Source organism: Hesperophylax consimilis, chromosome 26, assembly GCF_061612785.1.
Source record: "Hesperophylax consimilis isolate HC1 chromosome 26, BYU_Hcon_1.0, whole genome shotgun sequence".
NCBI classification, from domain to species: Eukaryota; Metazoa; Arthropoda; class Insecta; order Trichoptera; family Limnephilidae; genus Hesperophylax; species Hesperophylax consimilis.
The window spans coordinates 8,456,001-8,468,140 of NC_142861.1; the positions used below are offsets into that span (position 1 = coordinate 8,456,001).

General features: G+C 37.3%; 1 protein-coding gene across 1 annotated transcript; it reads right to left on the reverse strand.

Moving 5' to 3' along the window:
* On the reverse strand, positions 1-6,166 carry LOC149411060 (FERM, ARHGEF and pleckstrin domain-containing protein 1-like). Its single transcript, XM_089647292.1, has 4 exons — positions 5,801-6,166; positions 4,527-4,669; positions 3,570-3,686; positions 1-2,287 (listed from the first exon to the last, which is right to left on the reverse strand). The coding sequence occupies exons 1-4, from the start codon at positions 6,077-6,079 to the stop codon at positions 2,236-2,238; spliced, it is 591 nt and encodes a 196-aa protein (XP_089503418.1). The 5' UTR covers positions 6,080-6,166; the 3' UTR covers positions 1-2,235.
* Positions 6,167-12,140: the final 5,974 nt, after the last annotated feature.

Here is a 12,140-nt window from a genome sequence, read left to right on the forward strand (position 1 = left end):
AATAGAAGAAAAAAATAGAAGAAAAAAATAGAAGAAAAAAATATATTAAAAAAATATATAAAAATAATAATAAACAATAAGGAACTCCAGTGAAAAATATTGATCATCAAACGCTGATTCTGAATATATATAAATTTTATTATGTATTTATAAATCGTCATTTAAGAATGAATAAAACATCATATCACTAACAGAGTGTTTGTTTGGTACGACTGATACATCACACCAGTCTACGTGAGTAATATAATATGTTCTAAAATATCCACATCAGGGTTGCCAATTCGTGTTTTTTTTTCCCAAATTGCATGGAATTTCTAAGATTTTTTCAGGAATTGGGTTTTTTGCAGGAAGAATTTTTTTTGGAGAAAATGCAGGGATTGTAGGGATTTGTTGATTATCCAACCATTTTGAAAAATAATATTTATAATAATTGTAAGAATGTACTACATTTCCTTTTCTTTAGCAGCAAATTTTCAAAAATAGTCTATTTTAAAAGCCTGAACGAAAGAGAAAATCCGAAAATGATTACACAAAAAAAAATGCCAATTTCGAACAGAATTTAGTTTCATTTTCGAGGTAAAGGAAATTGTGGGTTTTTTATCTTAATATCTCTTCATCTCTTGTGACTTTTTAGAACATATACATTGGCAATTCTGGTCCATATTTACATATGAAAATCTTTTGCAGGTTTTTAAACACCGGTAAATTATTGTTTATCAGGTGCGGTCATGGATGTATTTTTGCACTTTGGTTCAATACAATAACATTAGTAACGAGATGCTAAGATTTTACTTTTAGTGTTCTTCAATGTTAAGAGCGAGTAATCTTAAGAATAAAAAACATCTTGACTCCCATACAAAATACAGGGCGGTTGAAAAAACATAGGCTATTTGAGATTAGATGCGTTTTCGGTAGACCCGAAAAATTAAATTAAATTGTTCGTTTGTTCAAAATCTTATATCTTCGAAAGTTCTTGTTGTATTAGAATAAGCGTGTGTATTTATATACAGGGTTTTCCAATAAGAGGTGTCAATAGCCCGCTATTTCGGTAGATGTTACTTTTGAAGCTGTCATTTTTTGACATTTGACAAGTAGAAACTACGCCATTAATAAAAATGGAACGATATACGCTTCAACAACGCATTGAAATTTTTTAAATTCACTTGAGTGAATCTGATGCAAATCATCTTGAGTGATGAGGCCCATTTCCACCTCGGTGGCTTCGTCAAGAAGCAAAATTGTCGCATCTGGGGCTAGGAAAACCCAAGAGTTATTGTTGAAAAGCCTCTCTATCCTCAACGTGTGACTGTTTGGTGCGGATTATGGTTCGGCGGAGTCATTGGACCTTACTTTTTCGAAAATGAGGCTGGAGCAACAGTTACGGTGAACGGATTGCGCTATCGAGAGATTATTAATGATTTTTTATGGCCGGAATTGAATGGTATTGATCTGGACAACGTTTACTTTCAACAAGACGGCGCTGCGTGCCAAACAAGCAACGAAACCATTGATCTTTTACGATTGAATATCAAAATAACACCTCTTATTGGAAAACCCTGTACTTACATATATTATAAACATATCACCTGTGTCAGGTAAAAACGTGCTTTTAAAAAAAAAAACAGCGCCATCAGTTGTACAAACGTGTTTTTTTGAAAAACAGTGCCAACTGTTGGACGTAAAAAAACACGCGCTATTGTTTCTCTATCTGCACAGACAGACTGAGCAACAGCAACGCGTGGCGGGGTACAGTTAGTTAAGGATAAAAAATGTACTGGAATTCCTTATTAGGCAAATATTATTGTAAGCTGCCTAGGTGTGAGATATGATGATTTTGATAGGAAACAAAACCAAATAATAGGCTATCATAAATTTGCTAGAGAGTAACGTGTGGTGCATTATCTTATCTGCCTACCTTTGTAGGAACAGAGAGATGATATTATGCTTTAAATTATTTAATGAAAATAAAGAATTACTAATACATGTTCTTAATTGAGAAGCCGTGATGAAATAACAAAAAATATTCCTATTTGGCTAATTGGGCCACCATTAAACCAATTCTAACTGCATAAATGCACTTAAAATAAATATTCATATAAATTTTTTCACAATATACAAAAATATAATTTTATCTGTCGTCAGAATGTTAACTTTTAATAATTTATTAGCAAAGGTTTGTTTTAATCCTGCCACATTTAATATCCTTTAAGTTACTATTATTATTTGAGAATTAAATTATTCTTCCATCGAAGGTTGAGTTGTGGCACTTCCAATGACTTCCATCCACCTGTGAACAATAATTAATATGTGGTGAAATTATATTCACGGGCATGCTGAGTCTGTTCTACAGGTATTTTAATGAAGCCTGCTTGAAGAAGCTTGCAGCATTGATATCCCAAGCAGAACACCCGTTCACAGTTGACGTTGGCTTCATGAGAATGGGCGGCTTCTTCGACTCGTTTTTGTGGAAGACGGCTCGTATGTGCCGCTGCTCTTCAAGACCTGCATTAATAAAGCCCTTCCGACAGCCCTTACCTTAACCCACCTTATAATGCTGTCCAAGCGGGTGGCGACATAGCTCGCCTGGCTTTACATAGAAGAGGTGTCAGATAAAAAACAATGTATATATGTAAAGAAAAATATAATTTTCTTTAATTCAAGGCAATGCCGAGCTTGTCTCGTCATTGTGGCTGTGTGTGTCGTGGACTGTCACTGGCTGGATGTGCGCCACAGTACCTACACAGTCGACTCGATATTTCGTAATCTATGGTTTAAGACATAGTAAAAATAATCTATGGGTTGTGACAAGGCAGATTGATGGGAATAATTTCAATAATTGGTAATTGCTATCGTGATTGTGATTAAGGAATTGACATAACAATTAATAACATTAAATGTCGTTTCTTTCCTTACAGGTAATGTTTTGTTACTAAATGCTTTTCTTTATGTAAATCTTGTGAGATTAACAAAATAAACCTCTTCTTTCCTTACAGAGAAACTCAATTGTGTTTTAATTGACTGTGTCGTCCAAATCACAAGGAAAATATCATTATATATACAATATTGTTTGTTTTTAATTTATTTATACTATGCAAATCCACATAGGAGGCCCCGAGAGAAATAATTTCCCTCAGGGCCTATAGAAGAGGATCACTTTGCAGAAAGGAGTGAATCCAGGTCTTAAAGAGACTCAGGTTTTAGGAGGGAGGAAACATAGTGGCTGGCAAATCATTCCACTCCGAGCTGTTGATCACGAGAATGAGTTGTAGAAGCGACCCGTTCTCATGTGACAAAAGTCAACTGTGTACCGTTGGGTGTGTTTCCCGACTGTGCACCGGTGACGAAGAGATCAATGACTTGTTTGTGAGAGCATCTTCCATTGAAATACCCATAGAACGAAGGCAGCATTCCCATTTGACATCTGTGCTCCAAACATTGGAATCTGTATATTAAGTAAAGGGAATCTATTTTGGGGATCCAGACTGGAGGTGATTGCCAAGTTAAATAAAATCCATTGCCTTAAAATCCTTCGACGGGATTTGTTTTGGCTTAAATAAATAGGTGCCTACCTTTTGAATGTGTATTCGCTCTCTGCCCTGAAGAAGTAAATGTGATTTTTGAAAACCAGTTTGAAGACATAATCCTTGTTAATACCGTCCCTTTCACTTGGTGTCGTTACCACATATCTGAAAAAAAAGAAGTTATTTATTAATTGAAATTAAATTTTAGAGATTTTAAAGAATTAACATTTACAATGCTGGCCTTTTCATGACACAATGTCGCGGATACTGCTAACGGGTTGATGTCCGGTGCATAAACAAACATTCATACTTTCCTAAACAGCGCACACGCGCGTAGCAGCATACCTGCGCGTTCAACACGCTCTTCTGTCCTGTTCAGGGTCGATCAATGTAAAATAAACTCTAAGCAGAATTCTTGCCTGAACACAGACTATGCAATAATTACAATAGCGTATTATCCAAGGTGGATATTTTCAGTTGCGAACTAACCAAATACAAGAGGTCCATAAAAGAATATTTCTCTGATATTTTGTACTTAATGTTATGTCTCTATTGTCTATATTTATATTATGATTTTATTTATATCTACAACCTGTCTCCATGGCTATAAATGTTTTGTTTTGTAAATTTTTCGTTTTATATAATCTTTTGTTTTGTTTAAATTTTTTAATTCATATTCCTTTCTTACAAATTTAAATTACTTATTATTCCTTATCATGCTGTCTCAGTAGAGGTAAAGTCACAAGGAGGAAATCCATAATTGTTTTTATTTTGGCTATATAATACTTATGTACAAACCGATTGATTTCCCGAAAATTAATAAATAAAATAAACAACAATGAGCAATAGGAATCGGTCCGTTGTAAAAAATGACTGTCGTCCGCTGTCGTCAATAACAGCTCTCAGTCCTAGCGATGTTGATTATTATGTGAAAAATTATGCTTTATATTCTGTAAGAAGCAATTATTAAATAAATGTTACAATAATGGGATATGAGATATTTACCCAAGCAGGGGGAGGGATGCCAGAGGGTAGTCGTCATGGCAGGTCTTGTAGAAGTAGAGGCAAAAGGAGGCAAACACCACCCACAGCTTCTGCCAGCCCAGAGAGTTCTTGAACTTCCTTAGCAGATTGCCCGACAGCTGGTTCTGATTACAACAATAATACACAGTCTTATAGGACTTATATGTACACAGGGTGCGCCAATATTGCAGCCTCAAGCAGGCAGCAATCTTTTATTTTAGAGCACAGACGTCAGGAATGATGTTCTTGTTCTACCGGTATATCAATGGAAGATGCTCCGAGGAACTAGCTTCATTGATCCCTTCGGCACCGGTGCAGTCGGAAAACACACCAAGCATTTGCACGTCGTTCATCCAAATGGATGTCTCTATGTGTTTATATTTTAAATTATTCTAAATACAAGATTATAACCAAGCAACAAAGGCATAAAGAAGGATGAGTAAACACACTAATCTTGTATGGCCGTCCTGCCGTACACGGCAACGAAGAGCGCGTGAATGCGATTATAGCACAGAACAGGTTGAAATGATTTCTCTCAGTGTCTCCTGTGTGGAGTTAATGTAAAAAAGAGTGGCGGTTTTTCCGGAGGCAGTCAAGCCTCTCAAAGGCCTTTCTTCCACAGGTATAAGCAAGTATCCGATACTCATGTTGTGTACTCAAGTCGCAAACAACTTGTCGCCCACACTTGTCGTAGACGTCGCTACTGAAATCAAGACATCCGCATCGCCACCAAACATTGTTGAATTTTCGAAATGTCAAAATGCTTCCATAACCTCACTCGCAATCAAATTGTTGTAGCTATCATTTTTATGTCCTGTCATTCTCTGTTAACTGTTTCGTTCCCAGCATTTATTTAAAGCACACGGATTGTTTCTAAATGTATGACACAAGTGACCAGTGGTGGTTCTTCACGGGGGACGATGGGGTCAATCCCCACCATCCGAAACATACTGAAAGAGAATAAATAGTTGAAGCTTTGTCTTCATCAAAATGAATGAATTCTTTTAACACAGAAGCAATTAACATTTGTAGAAATATAGTACAACACTTTTTTTGAATTATTTTCAAGCTTGAAATGAGCTGGTGCATGACTTGTTTGTGAACATTTTTGTTCGAGAAATTACATATTCTTTGGAGAGTGAGATTTAACGAGTTTACAAAGTGTTGTTGAGTATCGGATACTTGCATATCTCTGTGGAAGAAGGGTCTAATCGTCGTAGCGCCGATATGCATGTGTAGATGGTAACAATACTAACCTCCATTGCAGAGAACAGATGCCTCCAAGACAGGGAGGTGTTGCGATGCCAGCAGACGTGTGAGAGAGTGTTGCTCCTCTGCAGGGCCGAGCTGACTGTGTCACCTCCGTCTGACAACTCTTCAGCAGACACAGAAGAGGATATGGAGCGGGAGAGGGGCGGCGTTTCGTGGGGAGAACTCCTGGCTTCCTCGGCAGCCATGTCCAGCTCTGTGAGCCAGTGGTCGCGCTCCGCCGGGTTGCTGGCGCTCAGGGTCATGGCTCTCCCTCCGCCTAGCATCAGAATCAACAAACTTATTATTATAAAGAAGACAATAATTTCATGAATGCAGCACCACCAATTTCAGTGCTACAATCTTTTAAATAGTTTTAAATGGCAACACAAAGTCCGTTGAATGAAAAATAATGTAACTTATTAAAGGTCAGTACTTCCTGAAAAGAAATGATTCTACAGGGTTTTCCAATAAGAGGTGTTATTTTGATATTTAATCGTAAAAGATCAATGGTTTCGTTGCTTGTGTGGCACGTAGCGCCGTCTTGTTGAAAGTAAACGTTGTCCAGATCAATACCATCCAATTCCGGCTATAAAAAATCATTAATCATCTCTCGATAGCGCAATCCATTCACCGTAACTGTTGCTCCAGCCTCATTTTCGAAAAAGTAAGGTCCAATGACTCCGCCGGACCATAAACCGCACCAAACAGTCACACGTAGAGGATAGAGAGGCTTTTCAACAATAACACGTTTACACAGTCTTGGTAACAAATACTTAAATAATATAAATGTATTTGACAATAATTTGAACTTGGCCAACTTTAAACGGAGTATGTGCGAACTATTTTTACCTAATTTGTAAACTATTGTTATACTTTCTTATTATCATTATGGTTGATTTTGTGGATTTTGGAAGATTTTATATTTTTCGTCTCACTTACTCTATCCATACCTATATTTTTAAAATTCTTATATTTTATGTAACATATTTTGTCAACTCTGATATTTTTTTATGTAACCTGTATTTTGCTAACACTGATTTTTTTATTTTTTTAAAATTTTTTATATGTAATCTGTATAACTAAAAAATAAAGATGTACATTATTATAGGTAAAAGCCCTATGGGCGTTTAAATAAATAAATAAATAATAACTTTTGGGTTTTCCGAGCCCCAGATGCGACAATTTTGCTTGTTGACGAAGCCACCAAGGTGGAAATGGGCCTTATCACTCAAGATGATTTGCATTTGATTCACTCAAGTGAATTTTAATAATTTCAATGCGTTGTTGAAGCGTGTATCGTTCCATTTTTATTAATGGCGTAGTTTCTACTTGTCAAATGTCAAAAAATGACAGCTTCAAAAGTAACATCTACCAAAATAATGGGCTATTCAAAATAACACCTCTTATTGGAAAACCCTGTACATTACATTCTAAAGAAATTTAACATTCAAACTTGTCGATAATTTTCAACACTTAGCAAAATAATTGCATTTTAGCAACAAAGAAAAAAAAATGAGATGTGCCATTTTTCCTGTACTTTTTTCAAACTGTGAGATCAAGGAGTCAAACATACTCTGACATTTAAATCTACTAGAATTCCTACTTCCTTGTAAGGAAAAAGTTCAATTTTAAGAAATTTTTAGACGATGGATTGTAATCAAGATGATCAAGTACAGGCTTCAGGAATGTCGGTATTGATGGCTCTAAATCTGGTTCATCAGGCCAATTGGAGTGCAGGTAACAATCCTCAGCAACGAGGCAACGACTAAAGAAGAAGTAATTGATTAGTGCTGACCGTATAGGGTGAAGGAGTTGATGTATTCGGCTGGTTCCACCTGCACGGAAGACAGCGGTATGACCCCGTGAACCCGGAACTGCTGCTGGGAGCTGGAACATTTGCTCCCGTACACCAGGATGTCAGAAAACTAAAACAAAAACAACAGATCATTCAATAATTTAATCACAAGTATTCACGAGCGAGTACGTTCGGCCGAGCAGTTCGTACGAACTACTCTGGCTAGTGGCCAGAGATGTGCTTTATTTCAAATAAATCCATTTCAAATGGAAATGCAAAATGGGTATTTTCCATTTTGCATTTTAAATGCTTTTCTAAAAACCATTTTGCATTTTAAATGCTTTTCTCAATGCATTTTCCATTTTAAATGCTTTTTTGCAACATTCTTCCTACTATCTCCACTCATCTTTTTTTCATAAGCCCCAAATATCAGTCGGTCCTCAACCTCGCAATGAGAGATAATTTACATTTGTCAAGTTGCTCCCCGGTAGGAGCCCTGGCAATTGAGTGATACTATTACAAAAAATACTGATTCAAATACTGAACATGGGGCCATGATGCTGTAATATTAAATGTTAGATAGCAGTTTCTATGTTTTTACGTTGGAAACATTTGTCCCGCGCAATTTTTTTGTGGTTTCATAATCTGTAGTCGTGGTGTTTTTGGATTTACCATCATGTAATATGTTTGTTCTACATTGATGTCCATTATTAAATGACAAAATTGTTTTAAAATTCTATAATTATTTTAATTTTTTAACCTGAGAAACCATTTTGCATTTTCAATGCATTTTGAAAATAGGTATTTTGCATTTTGCATTTGAAATGCTTTTCTAAAAACCATTTTGCATTTTCAAATGGAAAAGTTTGTACCCATTTCCATTTTGCATTTCAAATGGTTTTGGGTACCCATTTTGCACATCTCTGCTAGTGGCACACGGACAAGCGGCTCAGTGCGTTCCGTGACATCGAGATGTATGCACGCGTTTGCCGTTGTCTACTGTTAACAAATGGAGAATGAATTCTAAAGAATACGAATAAAAGAGTGACTAGTTGAAAGCCATTTTGGTTGCTCCGACGGTAGCACGATTAACATTTTTCTTATCAAAAAATTGAAATTCCTTAGCAATGTCATCGACGATCCCCACGTTCGGATACCAACTACCCGCAAAGATGTCAAATTTACACTGGCAAACTTCCAGATGCTGATCGTGAAGTGAATCAAGGTGTACAAGTGGTGATAGATTTAGTTGACAAGTAACAGGATATTGCAATAACTTTTTTACATCACTGAGGCAAGATGGGGAAGATCAATGAGGCAAGTACTCACCAAGAAGAACATTCTTTGTTGCGGACCTTTGTTGGAGTGCTTGAAGAGACATCCCTGGCGGATGAATTGTCTCCCAGGCAATACCAGATTATCGAAACCTGCAAAAATAAAAACAAACATAAAAAACTGACAATACTGAGAGCATCCCTCACTATGTAAGTATGTTTACGAGAGATGGGAAAGCTGACAGAGATATTGAAAGAAGGGTAAATGCAGGTAACTCCGTTAATGGAGGACTGAACGCAGTTGGCACTAACAAAAAATTGTCCAAAGAAGCGAAGCTAGAAGTTCACAATGGAGTGCCGGTACCTAACCTGATGTATGGAAGTGAGGCATGGAACTGGTAGAGAAAGGATGAAAGTTGACTGAATGCTGTTGAAATGAGATCCCTGAGGCATAGACCGGTCGGTGGCTGAGTTGACATCGCGTTTGGATCCCACCCAGGCGTAGTGTGTTCAATTCCTCGGCTGGCTAAGTCCTCCATCACAAATCGGAAAGCTTCCTGAATGAAATTATTGTATGACTGAGGAAATGGTTTTACCACACATATATTTGTTTTTTAAAAAGAAAGACAAACATTCCCGGGTTACGAATAACCTGACAATATTTGAAAATCTCCTACTACCACCACAGTAAGCTGAAAATGTTGCTTGTGTTGTGATGGAGGACTTAGCCAGCCGAGGAATTGAACACACTACGCCCGAGTGGGACCCAAGCGCGATGTCAACTCGGCCATGTTTTTTAAGCCATAATATTTTTCATATTTGTAAAAAACGGTCAAAAACAACTTTGCACAAAGTGGTAAAAAACAAATTACTATAAAGTGGTAAAAAAAATTAGTATAAAGTGGTCAAAAACAAATTTGTATAAAGTGGTCAAAAACAAATGAATGTGTTTCTATTGCATAATATTTTTCAGTCAAATTCATTATTACACTCACCGTCAATATCCCTATGCAGCAGACAGAGATGGGAATAGTTGAGGCTGTCGGGGAGGTCATCCTCGATCTCATTGCAAACTGGCTGCAGGATGATCAGGCACTCCTTCAGGTCTTCATACTCCACTTCATCATTCGAAGACGCTTCTATGGCTCCTGAAATCAGAATAACCCCGTATTAATAATAAGACACGACATATGCCCTAATCACTGACTTCAGAAGAGATAGAGATGCCCTAACACAAAATCTCGGTCAAATTTTGATGAGCTGGAGGCAAATCACTTGACAATATTTTGACACCAGGAGGTCTACTAACATGGTCGATCGATAAAGCCCTATGTCAATACGATATTGACCAAATTCTCCATCTATCGTCAGTTAGCGAACTAAGGAAGTTCTTAGAAGTGAAAGAAGTCCTATAATAATTGGATAATTTATATAGCGCCGTTTTGTGAAAAATCACCCCAAGGATGCTAATAATATTTCATTTAATTTCGTAATGTTATAGGCTTCATTTTGATTAAGTTTAAATTATTATTCTCAGAGGTGACCAATTGAAATACAGTATTTAGTAAGCTAGAAGATACAACAATCAAATTCAATATTGAAAACAATTCATAGCCCGACTATGAATTGAATTGAACACGCCCCAAGATACAATTATGTATTTTCAAATTTTAATATCAGCTGTTTAACCTCTTGTGAGCAATTCTGGGGGAACTACTTAACATTGAATATATATGTTCTCTGTGATGTAGATTCATAAGTTCCCTGTTTGTACTACGAGTTTCCGGACACAGTGTATACACCTAATGACTCCACCAGACATTAACACCCGATTCATACACAACATAAAGAATGCCTCATTCCAAAAGGCTTCAACCAAAACTAACGATATATGTAATATTAAATATTATCCATAAACTTATTTGACAAGTTCATTCATTATGTATTTAATCTTATGAATGAACTTGTCAAATGATTCATAAGATTATGGAATATTACATGGTGGGGTAGCCAAATTACTAATACATAAGTATTTTTTAAACTTAGTAAAGCCATAGCTTACTAATGTAATGCTTCCATTCCCAGTATGCCTAGTCGCAACAAGCACCTTTGCTTGTGGGATGGTTGGGTTAGCATGCATCGTTATTGGGCAGGGGTCTAACTAGGTACAGCTTCTCCCCTTGCTTGTTAGTGTAGATGGGGGCTCGCTGGTAGTGCGCCACCAGCTGCTCCAGGGCGTGGAACTTCTTTTGACCGATGCAGTACAGAGGACCCTCCAAGTGCACTCGGAAGTGTCTGTTGCAGTCCGGAACCTTCAGTGAGACAGAGTAGTCGCCCATATTGGTCTCACTATACGCGGTGAGTTGAATCCGTTCGGGGCAATGATACTACATTGATTCGGGCTTGGAGAATCGAATTTACAGTCAAAACCTCCAGTGTTGCCAGCGTACATCGATTTCTAATTTATTGCCTTATCAATATCGGTCATCGTCGGATAAAATCATCGGTAGTTACACCTATCGACCTGATATTGTAAAGTTATCAATTTCATTGAGCTAGAACCCCTGGAAGGTTCAAGCATGTCTTAAATAAACTACAACATCATTCCAAAATTGACCACCAGCGAGTGCACATCGAAATAACGAACCCCTGAGCAGAAAAACAAAGTTCGCTAAAGTAAGGTAACGATGCAGGGTCTGAACGTTCTTTTCTAACCAGACCATCAGTTGTTCACTCATTGTTCATGTGTTTGTTTACTGCGGTGAGTAAATTATAAAACATTTGTGAAATCGTCTAACTAAATACTGTGACAAAATAACAAGCCAAACTTTTTTCACCCAATTTGAGATTTGCAGTTACGTTTATTAAACAGCGAGGAATTTCCGCGCCTTTGTAAAAAGAACTACTTATTCGAAAGCCGATTTCATTTTTGAAGACTAAAATCATGATACTTGCAATGGCAGTTGCCTATTCGTTTATTGATAAATCACTGAAAGTAACACGCTATTTCCCCACTCTGCACAAGTTGGTTTGTTTCCCTCGCTCTTATGGGCAGCTCTGTGTCTTAGTTACTCAGTGGCCCTAACGATGGAATTTTTCTTCTTTAAAACGGGAGAATTTGGGCATGTCGTGAGGGTGAAGGATTGGGAAAGAGGAAATTTGTCCAGATTGCTTACTTGTGAGCAGCTGCTGATAGTGCAGCAGCCGGTAGAGCGGCTTGAGCAGAAAGGTGGTGATGGGCAGGTAGCAGGCGCGCTGCTGCTGCTCCACCTCGCG

Excerpts from the sequence above, each read along its gene's own strand:
- LOC149411060 (XM_089647292.1), bottom strand. The coding sequence starts at position 6,079 with ATGCTAGGCGGAGGGAGAGCCATGACCCTGAGCGCCAGCAACCCGGCG. Across the intron at positions 3,687-4,526 it reads GCATCCCTCCCCCTGCTTGG|ATATGTGGTAACGACACCAA; the intron begins GTAAATATCTCA and ends CTTTTTTTTCAG. Across the intron at positions 2,288-3,569 it reads AGCGAATACACATTCAAAAG|GTGGATGGAAGTCATTGGAA; the intron begins GTAGGCACCTAT and ends TATTGTTCACAG.